At 40.3% G+C, this 21,081-nt stretch overlaps 1 protein-coding gene and 1 long non-coding RNA gene across 2 annotated transcripts in view; both read left to right on the top strand.

Annotated features, from left to right (window-relative positions):
- Positions 1-20,864, top strand: part of LOC127850025 (ATP synthase subunit b, mitochondrial-like) — a 51,019-nt gene extending 30,155 nt beyond the window's left edge. The window contains exons 4-8 of the mRNA XM_052382765.1: positions 6,360-6,585; positions 7,331-7,491; positions 12,982-13,110; positions 13,730-13,807; positions 20,259-20,864. Of these exons, the coding sequence (XP_052238725.1) occupies positions 6,360-6,585; positions 7,331-7,491; positions 12,982-13,110; positions 13,730-13,807; positions 20,259-20,426 (762 nt within the window). The 3' untranslated portion in view covers positions 20,427-20,864. The remainder of the gene's footprint in view (positions 1-6,359; positions 6,586-7,330; positions 7,492-12,981; positions 13,111-13,729; positions 13,808-20,258) is intronic.
- On the top strand, positions 3,587-4,314 carry LOC127850034 (uncharacterized). The gene is made up of 2 exons (XR_008035003.1): positions 3,587-4,027; positions 4,185-4,314. It is a non-coding gene; the product is annotated as an uncharacterized LOC127850034 (long non-coding RNA).
- Positions 20,865-21,081: the final 217 nt, after the last annotated feature.

Consider the following 21,081-nt stretch of genomic DNA (forward strand, 5'->3'; position numbering starts at 1 on the left):
AACGCCAAGGGGTCTTTAAGCATCCTGCTTCTAGGCCACCAGCAGTTCCAGCATTCAAGACGGCTAAGAGAAATAACCTTTTCTCTAAAAAGCCTTCTTTTAATCCACGGTCAGGTCCTAATAGGCAGTCTTCCTATAACAGACCTTCTTTGTCACACAAGTCTTCTAATAAAGATTCTGGGAAAAAGGGCAAACCCAAGCCGGGACAGAGGAATTTCAAACCTTCTACCGGCAGGGGCGCACCTCCTGCTTATCAGCCCTAGGTCCCTTCCCTTTCTACCGCCACAACCTCCGATGCCGGAAATACCAGTCGGGGCCAGACTTTTCCACTTCTCAAATCGATGGCTTCAAATTACTTCAGACGCATGGGTTCATTCTCTTGTGACAAAAGGCCTGACTTTTCAATTCGAAAAAAGGCCTCCACTTTCTCGCGTCCCTATAGAGCTGGTATCTCGGCATCCACATATTCCAGAGTCCATTCTCGGGCTCTTGGAAAAACAGGCGGTAGAAAGGGTTCAAGATCCTTATTCTCCAGGATTTTACAGTTGTCTTTTTCTTGTTCAAAAGAAAAATGGTTCCTGGAGACCAGTAATAGATTTAAAAGTGTTCAACATGTATCTCCTCAAACCAACTTTCAAAATGGAGACTCCTTCTTTCATACGGGAATCCATCAAACCCCTGCACTGGGGGGGGTGTCTTTGGATCTGGAAGATGCTTACTTCCATGTTCCTATACATCCCAACTACCGAAAGTACTTGCGATTCGCCTTTCAAGGCCAAGTCTACCAGTTCCGGTCTATGCCTTTCGGGTTGGCGACAGCCCCACGAGTTTTTACCAAACTAATGTCGGCAGTCGGATCACACCTCAGAGTTCACGGGATTATTCTTCTTCAGTATTTCGACGACTGGCTCTTACACCAGCTCGATCGTCAATTGCTTCTGTACAACCTAGAATTCTCTTGGAAGGAGCTCCTCTCGTTAGGGCTCCTTCTCAATGCAGACAAATCAGACCTCATTCCTTCACAGGACATTACGTTTGTGGGAATGAATTTCTTGACCCACATCAATCGGGTCAGAGTGTCTATTCAACGTATATCAGACCTTCTGATGAAGGTCAACTGGGTTTTGTCCCAATCTCATATAACAGCTCAAGAATTCCTCTCTCTCAACGGTATCCTGAGCTCAGTAGCAGACTTTGTGCAGTTGGGACGTCTCTTCCTACGTCCTCTTCAGTACTATCTCTCAGCTTGTTGGAAATGGTCTCCAGGCAATCTATTAACACAGATTCCAATCCTTCCCTCCTTAAGGTCTCATCTTCAGTGGTGGCTAGACGAGGAGACTCTGTTGGCAGGAGTACCCCTTCTTCCCCCGCAACCGTCATTATATCTAATAACGGATGCGAGCAAGGAAGGGTGGGGTGCTCACCTGGAACCTCTCAGTCTGATAATTTCAGGGTTGTGGTCTCATCAGGAATCTCACCTTCATATCAACAATCTAGAAATGCGAGCAGTATTTCTAGCTGTATCTCATTTCCAATCACATCTTCGAGACTCTTGTGTGATGGTGTCAACAGACAACACATCTGTGGTGGCTTACATCCAGGCACAGGGGGGGACACATTCTCAATCCCTGTATCTGGAAACCAGAAAATTACTTGTTCTTTGCAAAACACTCAACATTCATCTGCTGGCAAAATATATACCAGGTCGCCTCAACGCCCTGGCAGATGGTTTGTCTCGCAAACACCAGTTACTTCCATCGGAGTTGACACTTCATCAAGAAGTGACCAACCAGATCTTTTTCAAGTTCGGTTATCCCCTGGTCGATCTATTTGCAACCAGACACAATCACAGACTTCCTCTGTATGTGAGTCCAGTTTACGATCCAGCAGCGTGGGCAATCGACGCGCTTTCGTTCGCATGGGACCAACTGGACGCTTACGCCTATCCCCCACCCATTCTAATTCCCCAAATATTGGGGAAAATCAGGGTGAGCTCTTGCAGGATACTCCTGATTGCCCCTTGGTGGCCCAGAAGATCTTGGTTCAACGATCTTCTCAGTCTCCTGTACGATTATCCCAGGAATCTTCCTCACAGGTCAGATCTTCTGTCTCAAAGCGGCAGACTACATGCGGACCCAAAAATGTTCCACTTACACGTCTGGCCGTTATCAGGCAATCTTTGCAGAAGAAATGTTTTTCTGTCAGGGCTTCAACCCTCGTTGCTTCAGCAAGGAGAAAATCCACCAGAGCAGTCTATGATGCTCGTTGGAAACTCTTCTCCAATTGGTGTTTTCGAGGGAAAATTAATCCCCTCAATCCCTCTGCTAGACGAATAGCGGATTTTCTCATTTATCTTTTTGATGATAAGAAACTTTCTCTTAGTTCCATCAAAGGATACAGATCTATGATTTCGCATACATTGGCTTTCACTAAGTCTTCACAAGTCTGTGCTGATCCAGCTATTTCAGAACTTGTTCGAGCTATGGAACTTAGTCGTCCTGTATCTCGTACACTTGCTCCTAAATGGGATTTAGCTTGTGTGCTTGGTTCCCTTATTAAGGCTCCCTATGAACCTCTTGATCAGGCTTCATTACAATTCCTAACATGGAAGACCGTTTTCCTTCTTACTATGGCTTCAGCCAAACGGAGAAGTGAAATTCATGCTCTTTCTATCGAGGATAGTCATCTTCGTTTTGACTCTTCTGATGGTTCTGTTACATTGTTGTGTCAGTCAGGATTCCTTGCTAAAAATCAACTCCCCTCTATGGCTTCCAAACCCTTCAAAGTTCCAAGTCTATCTAGAACTTGTGGACATGAAGATGATGATAGACTCCTTTGCCCGGTCAGGGCTTTGAAGTTCTACCTTAAAAAGGTAAAGTCTATTCGAGGTTCTCGCAAGAGACTTTTCATTCCATTAAAAGGGGGGGGGCGATGTGTCTGCGGCTTCTATTTCTCGTTGGATAGCCTCGACTATAAGGAAAGCTTATTCTTCTCTTTCATCGAGGGATTTATCCCTGTTTAAGATAAGACCGCATGAATTAAGAGCTCTTTCGGCTTCGTGGGCTTATATTAATCAGACCCCACTATCTGAAGTGCTTCAAGCTGCTTTCTGGAGGAATCCGACCACCTTCTCCTCTTTTTATCTTCGTTCTCTTGAGTGCCAACAAGACAATTTGTATAAGTTGGGTCCTCTTGTAGTGGCTCAAACTGTAGTTTCTTCTATGGCGTAAGTACACTGGTGCCATCCGAGAATTAAGTACTATACTGTACTAACAAAGATTATAAGAGGACTTGATTCTACTATTTCTGGCTGTAAACCCTCTATATGGGTTTTGCTGTGATGGGAAAAAATATGCGAACCTTCCCGCCGCAGCTGCAAAATCAGCTAGAGATAACAGGTAACGTATTTATGATATTAAAACAAATTTTCTTAAGTAAAATTCATTTTAATTATTAAATACTTACCTGTTATCGGTAAGTCCCACCTCCCACCCCGCTCATCGCCTTTTTATACGCCCGTATAAAATACGGGACGTATTATGTGAAACCCCTTGGCGGCGGGCGGCGGGCGGCGGGCGGCGGGCGGAAGGCATCACTTTGTCCGGACTCTAATTCAAATTGTATTCATCCGATCTTCACCAAACTTGGTCAGCAGTTGCATCTAGTTGATATCTAGGCCAAGTTCGAATATGGGTCATGCCGGGTCAAAAACTAGGTCATAGGGTCAATAAGTGCATTTTCAAAGGGGCCACTTTGTCCGGACTCTATTTCAAATTGTATTCATCCGATCTTCACCAAACTTGGTCAGCAGTTGCATCTAGTTGATATATAGGCCAAGTTCGAATATGGGTCATGCCGGGTCAAAAACTAGGTCATAGGGTCAATTAGTGCATTTTCAACGGCGCCACTTTGTCCGGACTCTAATTCAAATTGTATTCATCCGATCTTCACCAAACTTGGTCAGAAGTTGTATCTAGACAATATCTAGGTCAAGTTCGAATATGGGTCATGCCGGGTCAAAAACTAGGTCACAGGGTCACTTAGTGTATTTCAAGCATTTAGCATGGTGTCCGCTCTCTAATTGAAGTAGTTTTCATCCGATCTTCACCAAACTTGGTCAGAAGTTGTATCTAGACAATGTTTAGGTCAAGTTCAAATATGGGTCATGCCGGGTCAAAAACTAGGTCACAGGGTCACTTAAACCATTTCAAGCATTTAGCATGGTGTCCGCTCTCTAATTGAAGTAGTTATCATCCGATCTTCACCAAATTTGGTCAGAAGTTGTGTCTAGACAATATCTACATGTAGGTCAAGTTCAAATATGGGTCATGCAAGGTTAAAAACTAGGTCACGAGGTCACTTAGTGCATTTCAATCATTTAGCATGGTGTCCGCTCTCTAATTGAAGTAGTTTTCATCAGATCTTCATCAACTTTGGTCAGAAGTTGTGTCTAGATGATATGTAGGTCAAGTTCAAAAATGGGTCATTTTAAAGTTATCAAGTTGTCCAAAGCCTTAAAACGGGCGTATCTTGTGACAGTTTGGCACTCTTGTTATGTTTGCGTAAAGGAAAGATGAGTTGTGGTTCTTGATTTCCTGTTAGGTTGCATTGTACTATGTTTAACCTGATTTGGATTCTTATAGAGGTGGACGATTCCCAGCGCTTGAATATTTTCCGGATGAAATAACTCCCTTGAAAAGGGGTAAGCTAGAGATAACAGGTAAGTATTTAATAATTAAAATGAATTTTACTTAAGAAAATTTGTTTTAGTATATCTTCCGTACCTGGGGTACTTTTATGTTGTATCTGAGCCACGAATTTCCAATCAAGCACATTTGGCCTCTAGCAGGGCTTGACACAAATTTTTTTTACCTACTGACTTAAAGGACCACCAACTTTCAGAAATTACTGGTCCTCCAAGATTTCAAGTGGTCCGACAATTTCTCTGTTATTTTACCTAAATTTCAACTTAACTTTCCGGACTATCCACAATGTAAACTATACTATCTACTAAACTATCTCAATATCCCTTTCATATTTTCGCTGTACTTCAAGCTTCTCTTCATTATTTTGAGGTTTTTTAGGCGTAGGTTCAACCACCCCCGGAATGAAATTCCACATCGTGAAAACTTGTAATCTTGAAAAACTAGTAATCTTGAAAATACGCACATTTACTCTCCCGCAATATCAAAACATTATTCGGCGCCCTCCGTCAATTCTTACGGTAAACAAAGTATATTCTGATGGTATTAAGATCGCTAAAATGCTGATTATTGCTGCTTTTTCAAAATAATAAATACCATTTTGTTCATTTCTCGATCCAAACGATTAGAATTTTATGTTAATTTGTGTATCGATCACAGCGAAGTCCGGAGTTGTTTTCGGGAGACATTTGCAGATTGCAAATCGATTTTTTGATGGGACAACAGGTTTTTGTCATCCGGGCATCTAGAAAAATTGAAATTTCCAATATGTTGCTATTTTTATCCCGTTCTTTAGTCGGCCCATAAAATAATTATGAAATTATCGGTTTATTATGAACATATAAAGTTGTTTTATTGATGAAAACAGCTTTCCACCAGTATTTCACAATAAGCTGGCCAGGATTTTTAACTGGTCTGACGGATCAACCAAATTTCTAGTTTCACTGGTCCTCACTATTTTTTACTGAGCCCGGGTCAACGGACCACCATTAGTGTCGAGCCCTGTCTAGTTGATCCATTAAAGTAAGAAGTGAATCTGTAACAAAGCTATTGTCATGTGTATGTTCAACATGTTTTATAGCAGAATATTAGCAGTGGTGTTTTTTACCTGCCAGTCCCGAGTCCTGGACTCACAAAAATCAGTGAGGATGCAAATTTTCAAATTATGTGAGTCCCAATGATGCATTCAGATTTCTAACAAAATTTAATTTTTAAGATTGAAGAATATCATAATAACAATCATTATGCGGGTTTTCAACAGCTTTAAGTGTAAAGAAGCCAGTTTTACAAACGCCTGTAACGGGTTGCTTTAATGTTTTGTAAACAAAAATATTTGGACTCGTTCTTTCAATGTTTGGACTTGTACATTTGGAAGTCATTAAGTCCCAGGACTCGTTTATGGCAGTTTGTAAAAAAATTACTGTATTAGAAATAATAATTTGCAACAGGCAAAGTGTTACATTTATTTCTGTTTATCCCATACGGGAATAAATAATTGGTGAAATTTAAACTAGTTCATTTCAAAACAGGAATAACAATTCAATCACTTTTGACAAATAAGTCACTATGAGATTAAGTTACCCCTAAAATCTTTGGAATTATAGTTAAAATATTTATTTTTAAGTTAATCAACAAGTTGTTGCGTTTCTCTTGCAGGTTTATGAGAACGAGGAGGATTTCCCGAAGTTCTTACAGCCGCAGCTTCCTCTGGCACAGAAGATCATGTACTGGAAGAAAGCCAATGAGGTCTTCTTTGGACCAGATCGCGATGTTAAGAACTACCCCCACTTTCAGACCCGGGAGACCATCCCCGAGACGTACCAGTTCTACCTGATCCCCACAAGATGGTTCATGAACCTCTACCCAAGGCTTGGGGTCTCAGGTAAGTGGCTGACCCATACTTAAGTAGGGCATTATTCTAGTTGAGCCCCATGATATCTATCGTGTCCAAGTTTAAACTCTTTAGATACTATTTCATTATGAGTCGCATTCTGTGAAAAGAGGGTTGAATGTGCGTAAAGTGTGGTCCCAGATTAGCCTGTGCAGTCCACACAGGCTAATCAGGGAAGTCACTTTTTGCCTAAATTGGATTTTTGAGATGAGGACACTTTCTTTAAAAGAAAAATATCATAAAAGCAAAAAGTTTTTTCCCTGATTAGCCTGTGAGGCTTGCATAGGCTAATCTGAGAGGACACTTTACTCACATGCATTAAACCCCCTTTTCACAGAGCACAGCTTGTGCCACCTCAAGCCTCAAATAAGTATGTTAAATATGGGTGCTTTAAATGGGAAGTTTTGAAATTAATCTTTACCACATGGAATCCACATTTAATCTTTACCACATGAAAAACACATTTAAATGTATTACCAAACTCAGTCTTGCTTGCTCAGTGATTCTTGCTACATACAATTGTCATATCATTCATGCCAAGGGTCATGCCAGGTCTGTGGCTTGCAATTTGGTCAGGAGCTACCCTGTCAGCTGGTGAGACCACAAATCTCGCAATAAACAGAGAAGGTAGGTCCTGACCAGAGCACGCAGGCTGGTACGCTTAATGCATATGTTATAAGACCTATTTTGTCACGACACGGCCCCCATTACATCTGCCTGTGTGCTGGTGTTGCAGGCTGCTATTCCTTTGTGCTGTTCTCGTTTTGGTTCCTCCTTGGCAAGGAGCTGGTCAGCGTACACGAGATGCTTGAGCGGGGTGTTATCCTCTTTGTTGCGGGTTTCCTCGTCTCTAAAGTGGGCATCCGCTGGGGACGCATGATAGATAAAGAAACAGAGGTACGTATTTGAAGATGTCTGAATCCAAAGTTTTTGTACAAGACTCTAGGGCAGGGAAGGCACCTTCAAATGTAGCAAAAGATAGCACTGTGTGAAACACAAAAATTATAACATGATGTTAGTGTTATGGAAATGGTCTTACTTGAGATTTGGTTTCATTTTATGGGAAAATTCATCATCCTTAAGAAAAGTATTGATAGGATGTAGCCTATACACCTTGAATCCAATAGTCCATTTCTGTTTACACAAATGTTCCGTCCATTACGTTTCTTAAAGTCATGTCTGTTCTGTGTAAGTTTTGTTACAGCTCACTTGAGTACATGGTGCTCATGGTGAACTTTTGTGATCATCATACATGTATCAATGGCAATTCATCAACATTTACCATGTAAACACTCTATAAAGGCCACATTTATTGTCCAATCTTCACTAAACTTGGTCAGAATATGTGTCTAAATGATATCTTTGATGAGTTCAAAAAAGGTTCTGGTTGGTTGAAAACATAGCTAGCAAGGGACGTGGCAGTTTTCCTTAAATGGCTATAGTAAAACCTTGTTAACACTCGAGAGGTCACATTCATTGCCCAATCTTCATGATACTTAGTCAGAATATTAGTTCTAATGATATCTTGAATGAGTTTGACAATGGTTTCGGTCTGTTGAAAGACATTGCCACCAGGGGGCGGGGCATGTTACTGTATATGGCTAAAGACATTGCCACCAGGCGGCGGAGCATGTTACCGTATATGGCTTAATTAATGCCTTGTTAACAGTCTGGAGGTCACATCTTCATGAAAATTGGTCAGAACATGTGTCCCAAAGATATCTTCAACGAGTTTGAAAATGGTTTTGGTTGGTTGAAAAACATGGCCAACAGAGGGTCGATAATTTTTATCTGGACTTTTATATATGAAATATATATAGTGGAGCTATCCTACTCGCCCGGGCGTCGACTTGAGCATTGGGATGTTTAAGTTTGCGTACCACCTCAAATATTGTCTATGTTCCTTGACATATTGCATTTATATTTTGCATACTTCGTAAACTACATGAATCCAATTTATAAACAATAGCAGACAACTGTTATCAAGCATTTTGAAAGAATTATTTTCCCTTTTTATACGCCCTTATAAAATACGGGACGTATTATGTGAAACCCCTTGGCGGGCGGGCGGGCGGCGGGCGGAAGGCATCACTTTGTCCGGACTCTAATTCAAATTGTATTCATCCGATCTTCACCAAACTTGGTCAGCAGTTGCATCTAGTTGATATCTAGGCCAAGTTCGAATATGGGTCATGCCGGGTCAAAAACTAGGTCATAGGGTCAATAAGTGCATTTTCAAAGGGGCCACTTTGTCCGGACTCTATTTCAAATTGTATTCATCCGATCTTCACCAAACTTGGTCAGCAGTTGCATCTAGTTGATATATAGGCCAAGTTCGAATATGGGTCATGCCGGGTAAAAAACTAGGTCATAGGGTCAATTAGTGCATTTTCAACGGCGCCACTTTGTCCGGACTCTAATTCAAATTGTATTCATCCGATCTTCACCAAACTTGGTCAGTAGTTGCATCTAGTTGATATCTAGGTCAAGTCCGAATATGGGTCATGCTGGGTCAAAAACTAGGTCAAAGGGTCAATTAGTGCATTTTACTTTGTCCGGACTCTAATTCAAATTGTATAAATCTTATCTTCACCAAACTTGGTCAGTAGTTGCATCTAGTTGATATCTAGGCCAAGTTCGAATATGGGTCATGCCAGGTAAAAAACTAGGTCATAGGGTCAATTAGTCCATTTTCAACAGCGCCACTTTGTCCGGACTCTTATTCAAATTGTATTCATCCGATCTTTACCAAACTTGGTCAGTAGTTGCATCTAGTTGATATCTAGGTCAAGTTCGAATATGGGTCATGTCGGGTCAAGAACTAGGTCATAGGGTCAATTAGTGCATTTTCAAGTTGTTGTTGTTTTTTTTGCTTATTTCCAAAACAAATACATCAATCATCAGTGTATCATCTCCAATGGCACACGAATCGGGCGTATATTGCTCCGTCATGCGGCGCTCTTGTTATACTTAGAAAATTGAAAATTTGGTTAAGTTTTGTGTTTAGGTCCACTTAATTCCTAAAGTATCAAAGCTATTGCTTTCATACTTGCATTACTTACTAAATATAATAAGCAGAGTGTGCAGGCAAAGTTTTGTAACTTTGACTGGCATTTTGACAGAATTATGGCCCCTTTTCTATTTAGAAAATTGAAATTTGGTTAAGTTTTGTGTTTTGGTCCACTTTACTCCATAAGAATCATAGCAATTCTTTATGACTTGGAAAACTTGCTAAATATTGAAAGGGGACTGTACGTGCAAGTTGCATACATGTAACTCTGGTTGGCATTTTAACGGTATTATGGCCTTTTTTTGTCTTAGTAACTTTGAATATTTTATTAAAGATCCACTTTACTTCTAAAGTATCAAGGTTATTGCTTTTAAACTTTAAATACTTTCTTACTATCATGAGGGTACTGTACCTGGCAAGTAGAATTTGAACTTTACCTTTGAATGACCTTTTGGTGAATCGTTGCAGCTCTAGACTACCCAAACCATCCCCCACGCCCCACCCAAGAATTCCCCCCCCCCCTGTTTTTGCCCTGTCTGTTGGTTGGTTGGTTTGTGTGTTTGTTTGTGCAAATTTTAACATTTGCAATTACCTTTGCAATATTGAAGATAGCAACTTAATATTTGACATGCATGTATATCTCATAGAGCTGCACATTTTGAGTGGTGAAAGGTCAAGGTCTTCCTTCAAGGTCAAATATATGGGTCAAAATCGCTAATTTAATGTACACTTTCGCAATATTGAAGATAGCAACTGGATATTTGGTATGCATGTGTATCTAATTTAGCTGCACATTGTGAGTGGTGAAAGGTCAAGGTCATCCTTCAAGGTCAAAGGTCAAATATATGGGGACATAGTGTTTCACAAACACATCGCTTGTTTTTTCTTATATATGAGAGATCATCTTATAAATGACTACACCCCCACATTATACCCCCCGGCCCTCTCCACCCCCCACACACACACCCAAAAAGATTTTTTTTGAAACATGGTTAAAAAAACAACAAATATTTATTTATTTTATTTTTGAAGGATCTTCCATCCATCCAACCATCCCACCCTTGTTATTGCTATCAAACTTGAAATAAAATCTTATTGGTTTTGTTTTATGTCTTTACAAATGTTCAATAGATTGTGGAAAATATACCTGAACTCAAAGTCGTCTATAAAGTATAACTTCTATAAAACATAAGCAATCAATATGATTCTTTTTTTTAATTCAATATCATACATTTAATGTAAACATGTATATGATCACACAACACAGTGATTGTATAAAGCAATAAAGTTCAGACATGTTATACAAGATATGCTAATATATATATATATATATTATTTTATTTTTTTTTAAGAGAGAAAAGAATCAATCAATATGATTCAATTATTGGCCTTTTCCACTCAGAATATGATTATGTTACCGTGACCTTATTGAGTATGAACAATTTTCCCATAATGGCTTACGTTATACTGTCAAGCACTCGAATAGTCGAGCCCACTGTCTTCTGACAGCTATTGTCACTTTTATGGCTAAAACCTTGTTAACACTCCAGAAGACATATTTATTGGCCAATATTGGTCAGAACATTTGTTCTAATGATATCTGGGCTGAGTTCTAAAATGATTCTGGTGTGTTAAAAAACATGGCTGTCAGGGTGCAGGGCATAATTGCATATTTGTAAAATGGCTATAATTAAACTTTGTTAACTCAGAAGTTTTAGTGCAATTTAAATGATTTTTTTCTGTCTGTCCATTGAAAAACATGGCTTTGGGGGGGGGGGTAGTGTTTTTCCCAGGCCATTTTAGCGTGGCGAAAAGCCACGCCGCCCTCCGGGATCGCCACTCTGCCCTTTTCAAAGGCAAATTTCACCACGGGCCCTTCTTTTCAAAGGCAAATTTTGCCACGCGCCCTTATCGATAACATCTTTATTGCCTTACGATCTAACTTGGTCCGCAAAATCAGCTTCCTTGATTGTCTGTGACGCTCGGACTGTGCTTGATTTAACGTCTAATCGACTACACATGTACATAAATCGAGTAGATTTAATATATAACAGTGCTCGATTTAAAGGTAGTCAAACTGACTGCTCCAAAACTGTGAATTAGTCATGCGTGAATAACCCCGTGTCAGTATCAATCGATAATGCACTTTTCGGTCGGCAATGTGTACTCCTCCACGATAAAATCATAACTTCGGAGACTTTTGATGAAAAACTCGATGTTATTCTCGTGGCAATTGTGCATTGCATGCATTATTCAGTTATATCAAAACATATATTTTTACGCATAATTACATTTAAAATCACAAACAAATTTATTCTTTATCGTTTTTGTCTGTAACATAATTAGATCTAAATATTAAAATAATTACTGAGACGTATACTGATTTAACAAAATGCGAATCGCGTATACGATTTAACGTTGCTATGCGCACCTGTCGCTTACATCATTTGACATTTTATCAACATGGCGGACTATACAGAATTAAATTGTGACTCGGCAAAAATGGCAAATAACGTTGTAAACGATCGAATTAACGATGGAGATTATACATTTAGAAGGAATTTATGAAATGTCTGTGTTAATCAACGCTGCATAAAAATGTTTTAGATAGCAACAACATTATTTATTTATTTGTAATCTACTCGGTGGATGTATGTCACGGAAACGAGTGTTTGCATATTGTTAGCGATCAATTTACTGGAAATGTTATTTAAAACATCTGTCAAGATTATTGTTAGAAAATGGGATAAGACAAACATGGTTTCAATTATATGTTAGTGGATCTGTGTATATTCAGAATCATATGCATATATTGCTTTATTATGTTTGTCGTGCTGTACAGTTTATTGAAACAGCATGGAACTTAAATGTAAATTGCAAGGTAAATATATTAATATAAATCATAGTAAGCTAAATACATCTATTACCAATAAATGTGCTTGTTTATATGTTATGTTTTCCACAACTGATTCTGATCTTTTGCCCTTTTTTGCCTAAACTGCGCGCTAAAATGCCCTTTTTGAAAGTAATGCGCCATGCCCCTTTGCCCTCCTGGGAAAAACACTAGGGGGGGATGGAGAATATTTCTCCCATTGAGATTGAGTTAACACATCACAACATGTAAATACTTTAGAAGTTACTCGTTTGGTCCAATCTGTATGAATCAGCTCGCACTTTTTCACAATAATCTAGTGCCTTAGGGCCCATGGCCCTCTTGTGTTAGGGAGTTATTGCCTCTTGGGTTATGATAAAATTGTACACAATTATGACATACATCGACAAAGTGCTACATTTGGAGCCTTCATTCTGATTTATATTCGAAGTTTTCAAAGAATGCAATTGTAAACTAAAGCAGTGAGATGCATCATTTGTTGCAGAATCTGCGCGTGCAGTGGTATGAGAATCCTCTCAACACTGCCTTGAGCACGTACAACTCTCAGGTAGCAGCCATAACACAGAAGATTGACACTCAGCAGGCTGTGCCCATAATTTACACTGCCAAACAGGTTTGAGAACGGGTCTTGTATTTATCATTGTTCGTTAGAAATGCAGCTGCTTTCCCCAGTAAAATAAGGACATAATTCCCTCTTTAACTGCTAGAAGAATCCCTAGTAAATTACAACATCATAATAGAAGGACTTAAGATTTTTAATACGTTTGACTCCATTTAGATAATATGATATTAACCCATAGAAAAGGTAAGTTGAGTGTACAATTCCCCTTATTTTGGGAAAAATATGCATTAAGCTCCATTTTCCCAGAACTCTGCTCGTACTTATTCAAATGCATGTGTTTATAGTCTGATTACTATATACATATTCAATCGACTTTGACATTTGCCCCCCGATCACTGGGATATCAGTCGTCCGTTTACATTCGGCGCAGTTTGCAGCCACGGAACATTGACTTTTATCCCTCACAGGTACCCATTTATACACCTGGGTAGAGAGGAGCAGATGTGGGATAAATTTCTTGCTCAAGGAAATTCCAGTGGTCAGGGCGGGATTCGAACCCGGGACCTCTCGATCCCTACGCCAGCGTCCTACCATTAGACCACCGCTCACATAATTTGACAAGACAATACAATGATCCTCCATACTTGATGCTCCATCTTTGTTGTTGTAGGAGACGCTGGATCTGCAGCTGGAAGCCCAGTACAGGCAGCGGGTGAAGGACGTCTTCACGGCAGTTAAAAACAGACTGGTAAGAGTAGATGTGCAACATGTCTCGTAGGGACTTTAACTCTTTACCACTTAGATACGTAGTTTGACACATGTGTGGTCCCTTAGAAAGTTAAATTAATTAAAGACCTTTCTTACTACATTCAAGTTTTAAAGGCTTCATTTCCAACCCTTATAAACTGATGAGCAGCAAACAGCATAAAACCTTAACAGACTTCGCAGGCTGTTCTGGTTTTACAAGGCTTTTCACCCTTATATAACAGGGGCCAACATTCGGCCCCTTCCCAATCGAAAATAAGGTCATTTTTTCCCAAAATTGATAGAGGAATTTCCCAAATTGTAAAAAAAAAAATTTTTTTTTTACTGAGACATATTGGGCATCTCCCAAATTGAAAGCAATGAGCACTAATATGATTAAGAATGCACCACATTGTGTCTTTTAATATTTCTGCACAATGAAAAAGACCCTGTTTCAAAAACTTTTAAAAACACTGTCTTCCCAAAATGAGCAGTTATCGCGCATGAAATTCCCAGTTTGAAAGGCTGGGGCCTCTTCCCAATTTCCCGATGAAAAGCCCTGTTTTATGCTGTTTGCACATAGCCATTTTTACTATGCTTTTGAGTAGGAAAGAGTTAATATCAATAGTATCAATAATATGAACTGAATGCCACATCTCCCATGTAAACAATCTACGGTTTAAATGGGTTCAGATAATTTTGTAATAACAAACTATACTGGACCAGGTTTGTGGAAGGCTTTAGTTGAGATGTGATTGTCACAGGTAGGTTTTACACTACTTGTATGAAAAGACTGGTTAAATGTTCATTCGTAGCATCTTGCAAATTATGTTGGAATTTGTACTGATGCATCTTTTTTCACGACTTGGATAGAAATGACACAGAATGATCAGGAATGACCAGAATGACCATTCTGTTATAAGATTATTCACCCTAAATAGAAATTGTGACTTGTATAACTGACTTGCTGCAAATTTATCCCACTCATGGCCAAATTGAGCCACTTCCTAGGAAAAATGGGCCTAATCATCCCAGATTAGCGAGTGCAGTCCACATAGTCTAATTAGGGACAGCACTTTCCCTGGATTTTCATTTAAAAGAGACTTCCTTTAAACATAACTGTACCATTACAAGGGAATGTATTGTCCTGTGCGCAGGCTTATCTGGCATGACATTACGCTCAAGCATTAAGCCCTGTTTTCCCAGAGCGAGACACATTTTGCTGTCTAGACAAATGTCTCTTTCCTACACTTTTTATGCCCCTGGATAGATAAATCAGGGGTATAGTGTATTTTGCCTGTCTGTCTGTCATTCTGACCTTTAATCTGTCCAAAAACTTTAACATTGGTCATAACTTTTGCACTTTATTAGTTACAAGTTATATTATTGTGTAGTCAACACAATCTTCTAGTCAGAAGTTTATTGATATTAATATTGAGTTTATAATTTACTAATTTGTTATGTGTTTTATTCAAATATTGACATAGTTTGTCAGAAAATTGTCAGTTTCTTGCTAAATATTTCTTACAAATGTTAATTTAACCGACTTTAAAGTTTTCAAAACACTGTTGAACAAACCAAACTTTATCTAACAAACACACACATGCCCAAGATATCTAGGTATGCAACACATTTTAACAGAAATGTTTATTTTGAGGCAGAAGAGTGAATATTTGATAAAAGTAGGTTGAAAGATGAATCGAATCGAAACAATCAGTATCCGACTCTCTGAAATCGAATCGAGCTTTTGGTGAATCGTTGCAGCTCTAGACTCCACCCAAACCATCCCCCCACGCCCCACCCCAGAATCCTCCCCCCCCTGTTTTTGCCCTGTCTGTTGGTTGGTTTGTGTGTTTGTTGGTGCAAACTTTAACATTTGCGATAACTTTTGCAATATTGAAGATAGCAACTTAATATTTTACATGCATGTGTATCTCATAGAGCTGCACATTTTGAGTGGTGAAAGGTCAAGGTCATCCTTCAAGGACAAATATATGGGTCAAAATCGCTAATTTAATGTACACTTTCGCAATATTGAAGATAGCAACTAGATTACATGCATGTGTATCTCATATAGCGGCCCATTTTGAGTGGTGAAAGGTCAAGGTTATCCTTCAAGGTCAAATAAATGGCTTCAAAGCTGCGCAGTAGGGGTCATTGTGTTTCACAAACACAGCTCTTGTTACTCATCATTAAGCCCCGTTGTCCCAGAGCAAGACACACTGTCTAGACACTTGTTTCCGCCTTACACTTTACACTTATGCATTAAGCCCCGTTGTCCCAGAGCAAGACACATTGTCTAGACACTTGTTTCAGCCTTACACTTAACACTTGTGCATCAAGCCCCGTTGTCCCAGGGCAAGACACACTGTCTAGACACTTGTTTCCGCCTTACACTCAACACTTATGCATAAAGCCCCGTTGTCCCAGAGCAAGACACACTGTCTGGTCACTTGTTTATGCCTTACACTTAACACTTATGCATTAAGCCCCGTTGTCTCAGAGCAAGACACACTGTCTAGACACTTGTTTCCGCCTTACACTTTACACTTATGCATGAAGCCCCGTTGTCCCAGAGCAAGACACACTGTCTAGACACTTGTTTCAGCCTTACACTTAACACTTATGCATTAAGCCCCTTTGTCTGAAAGCAAGACACACTGTCTAGACACTTGTTTCCGCCTCACACTTTACACTCATGCATAAAGCCCCGTTGTCCCAAAGCAAGACACATATTGTCTAGACACTTGTTTCCGCCTTACACTCATGCCTTAAGCCCTGTTGTCCCAGACCAAGACACATACTGTCTAGACACTTGTTTCCGCCTTACACTTTACACTCATGCATTAAGCCCCGTTGTCCCAAAGCAAGACACATATTGTCTAGACACATGTTTCCGCCTTACACTTTACACTCATGCATTAAGCCCCGTTGTCCCAAAGCAAGACACATATTGTCTAGACACTTGTTTCCTCCTTACACTTTACACTCATGCATTAAGCCCAGTTGTCCCAAAGCAAGACACATATTGTCTAGACACTTGTTTCTGCCTTACACTTTACACTCATGCATTAAGCCCCATTGTCCCAAAGCAAGACACATATTGTCTAGACACTTGTTTCCGCCTTACACTTTACACTCATGCATTAAGCCCCGTTGTCCCAAAGCAAGACACATATTGTCTAGACACTTGTTTCCGCCTTACACTCATGCCTTAAGCCCTGTTGTCCCAGACCAAGACACATACTGTCTAGACACTTGTTTCCGCCTTACACTTTACACTCATGCATTAAGCCCCGTTGTCCCAGGGAAAGACACACTGTCTAGACACTTGTTTCCGCCTTACACTTTACACTTATGCATTAAGCACCGTTGTCTCAGAGCAAGACACACTGTCTAGACACTTGTTTCCGCCTTACACTTACCACTCATGCATTAAGCCCCGTTATCCCAAAGCAAGACACATACTGTCTAGACACTTGTTTCCGCCTTACACTTTACACTCATGCATTAAGCCCTGTTTTCCCAGACCAAGACACATACTGTCTAGACACTTGTTTCCGCCTTACACTTTACACTCATGCATTAAGCCCCGTTGTCCCAAAGCAAGACACATATTGTCTAGACACATGTGTCCGCCTTACACTTTACACTCATGCATTAAGCCCCGTTGTCCCAAAGCAAGACACATATTGTCTAGACACTTGTTTCCTCCTTACACTTTACTCTCATGCATTAAGCCCAGTTGTCCCAAAGCAAGACACATATTGTCTAGACACTTGTTTCTGCCTTACACTTTACACTCATGCATTAAGCCCCATTGTCCCAAAGCAAGACACATATTGTCTAGACACTTGTTTCCGCCTCACACTTTACACTCATGCATAAAGCCCCGTTGTCCCAAAGCAAGACACATATTGTCTAGACACTTGTTTCCGCCTTACACTCATGCCTTAAGCCCTGTTGTCCCAGACCAAGACACATACTGTCTAGACACTTGTTTCCGCCTTACACTTTACACTCATGCATTAAGCCCCGTTGTCCCAAAGCAAGACACATATTGTCTAGACACATGTTTCCGCCTTACACTTGACACTCATGCATTAAGCCCCGTTGTCCCAAAGCAAGACACATATTGTCTAGACACTTGTTTCCTCCTTACACTTTACACTCATGCATTAAGCCCAGTTGTCCCAAAGCAAGACACATATTGTCTAGACACTTGTTTCTGCCTTACACTTTACACTCATGCATTAAGCCCCATTGTCCCAAAGCAAGACACATATTGTCTAGACACTTGTTTCCGCCTTACACTTTACACTCATGCATTAAGCCCCGTTGTCCCAAAGCAAGACACATATTGTCTAGACACTTGTTTCTGCCTTACACTCATGCCTTAAGCCCTGTTGTCCCAGACCAAGACACATACTGTCTAGACACTTGTTTCCGCCTTACACTTTACACTCATGCATTAAGCCCCGTTGTCCCAGGGAAAGACACACTGTCTAGACACTTGTTTCCGCCTTACACTTTGCACTTATGCATTAAGCACCGTTGTCTCAGAGCAAGACACACTGTCTAGACACTTGTTTCCGCCTTACACTTACCACTCATGCATTAAGCCCCGTTATCCCAAAGCAAGACACATACTGTCTAGACACTTGTTTCCGCCTTACACTTTACACTCATGCATTAAGCCCTGTTTTCCCAGACCAAGACACATACTGTCTAGACACTTGTTTCCGCCTTACACTTTACACTCATGCATTAAGCCCCGTTGTCCCAAAGCAAGACACATATTGTCTAGACACATGTGTCCGCCTTACACTTTACACTCATGCATTAAGCCCCGTTGTCCCAAAGCAAGACACATATTGTCTAGACACTTGTTTCCTCCTTACACTTTACTCTCATGCATTAAGCCCAGTTGTCCCAAAGCAAGACACATATTGTCTAGACACTTGTTTCTGCCTTACACTTTACACTCATGCATTAAGCCCCATTGTCCCAAAGCAAGACACATATTGTCTAGACACTTGTTTCCGCCTCACACTTTACACTCATGCATAAAGCCCCGTTGTCCCAAAGCAAGACACATATTGTCTAGACACTTGTTTCCGCCTTACACTCATGCCTTAAGCCCTGTTGTCCCAGACCAAGACACATACTGTCTAGACACTTGTTTCCGCCTTACACTTTACACTCATGCATTAAGCCCCGTTGTCCCAAAGCAAGACACATATTGTCTAGACACATGTTTCCGCCTTACACTTTACACTCATGCATTAAGCCCCGTTGTCCCAAAGCATGACACATATTGTCTAGACACTTGTTTCCTCCTTACACTTTACACTCATGCATTAAGCCCAGTTGTCCCAAAGCAAGACACATATTGTCTAGACACTTGTTTCTGCCTTACACTTTACACTCATGCATTAAGCCCCATTGTCCCAAAGCAAGACACATATTGTCTAGACACTTGTTTCCGCCTTACACTTTACACTCATGCATTAAGCCCCGTTGTCCCAAAGCAAGACACATATTGTCTAGACACTTGTTTCCGCCTTACACTCATGCCTTAAGCCCTGTTGTCCCAGACCAAGACACATACTGTCTAGACACTTGTTTCCGCCTTACACTTTACACTCATGCATTAAGCCCTGTTGTCCCAGACAAAGACACACACTGTCTAGACACTTGTTTCCACCTTACACTTTACACTCATGCATTAAGCCCTGTTGTCCCAGACCAAGACACATACTGTCTAGACACTTGTTTCAGCCGTACACTTTACACTCATGCATTAAGCCCTGTTGTCCCAGACCAAGACACATACTGTCTAGACACTTGTTTCCGCCTTACACTCATGCCTAAAGCCCTGTTGTCCCAGAACAAGACACATACTGTCTAGACACTTGTTTCCGCCTTACACTTTACACTCATGCATTAAGCCCTGTTGTCCCAGACCAAGACACATACTGTCTAGACACTTGTTTCCGCCTTACACTTTACACTCATGCCTTAAGCCCTGTTGTCCCAGACCAAGACACATACTGTCTAGACACTTGTTACCGCCTTACACTTTACACTCATGCATTAAGCCCTGTTGTCCCAGACCAAGACACATACTGTCTAGACACTTGTTTCCGCCTTACACTTTACACTCATGCCTTAAGCCCTGTTGTCCCAGACAAAGACACATACTGTCTAGACACTTGTTTCCGCCTTACACTTTACACTCATGCATGAAGCCCTGTTGTCCCAGACCAAGACACGTACTGTCTAGACACTTGTTTCAGCCTTACACTTAACACTCATGCATTAAGCCCCGTTGTCCCAGACCAAGACACATACTGTCTAGACACTTGTTTCTGCCTTACACATTACACTCATGCATTAAGCCCTGTTGTCCCAGAGCAAGACTCACCTTCCTAACACTTGTTTGTGCCCTTCAGGACTACCAGGCAGCGCGCGAGGCAGCAGAGCGCAAGTTTGAGCAGCAGATCATGGTGAACTGGATTGTGGATGGCGTTAAGTCTGCCATCACCCCCCAGCAGCAGAAAGAAACCCTGCAGTCCTGCATCAAGACTCTGCAGGGACTTGCCAAGACTGCCAGCTTGTAATTATCTCGTTGACTGGAGAGTGTTAGTGCATTGAAATGTTGAGATGACCTTTAAATTTGTAATACGACCATCTGGAAGGAATCTTTAAATGTTGAGTTCACAGAAACCTTGTAAAGAATAAACTTGTTGAGCTTTGTTACTTTTGAATTTTGAGCTGACTTTCAATCAATAATACCCCTAGTGTGAAGACTATTGATGTATTTTGAATTTTGAGCGAATTAAAAACTTTGACTACTATAAAAAAAGTGGAGATGTAGGTTAGATTAAGCCTTTAAGTTTTCTTCATGCAGTAACACAAAGATGGAAAGCAGTTTTTGTGTTGCTATTATATACTACAAGATCAATTATAACAGCTCTGTTGAAATTGTGTGTATTTTGAAGTTTTTTTGGTGTACATTGTAAATGATGTATTGGTTGAGAATAAAATATTTAAATATACTTATTGGCTTGGATAGTTTTCTGTTAAAAGTCTTAGATTAATTGTGATATTGTTAACAGTGAAATGAAACTTTACATACATAGTTTACAAACCTATTAATTATAGAGCTGTTTGTGTATCTAGTAATTAAGAAGTTTAATTAACTGTCAGTCCTGCAAACAGGAAACTGTCAGGTCCTGCAAATATGGGTCTTGTGCCATACATGTCCAGCGTAGC

This window comes from Dreissena polymorpha, chromosome 11 (assembly GCF_020536995.1).
Source record: "Dreissena polymorpha isolate Duluth1 chromosome 11, UMN_Dpol_1.0, whole genome shotgun sequence".
Classification (NCBI taxonomy): domain Eukaryota; kingdom Metazoa; phylum Mollusca; class Bivalvia; order Myida; family Dreissenidae; genus Dreissena; species Dreissena polymorpha.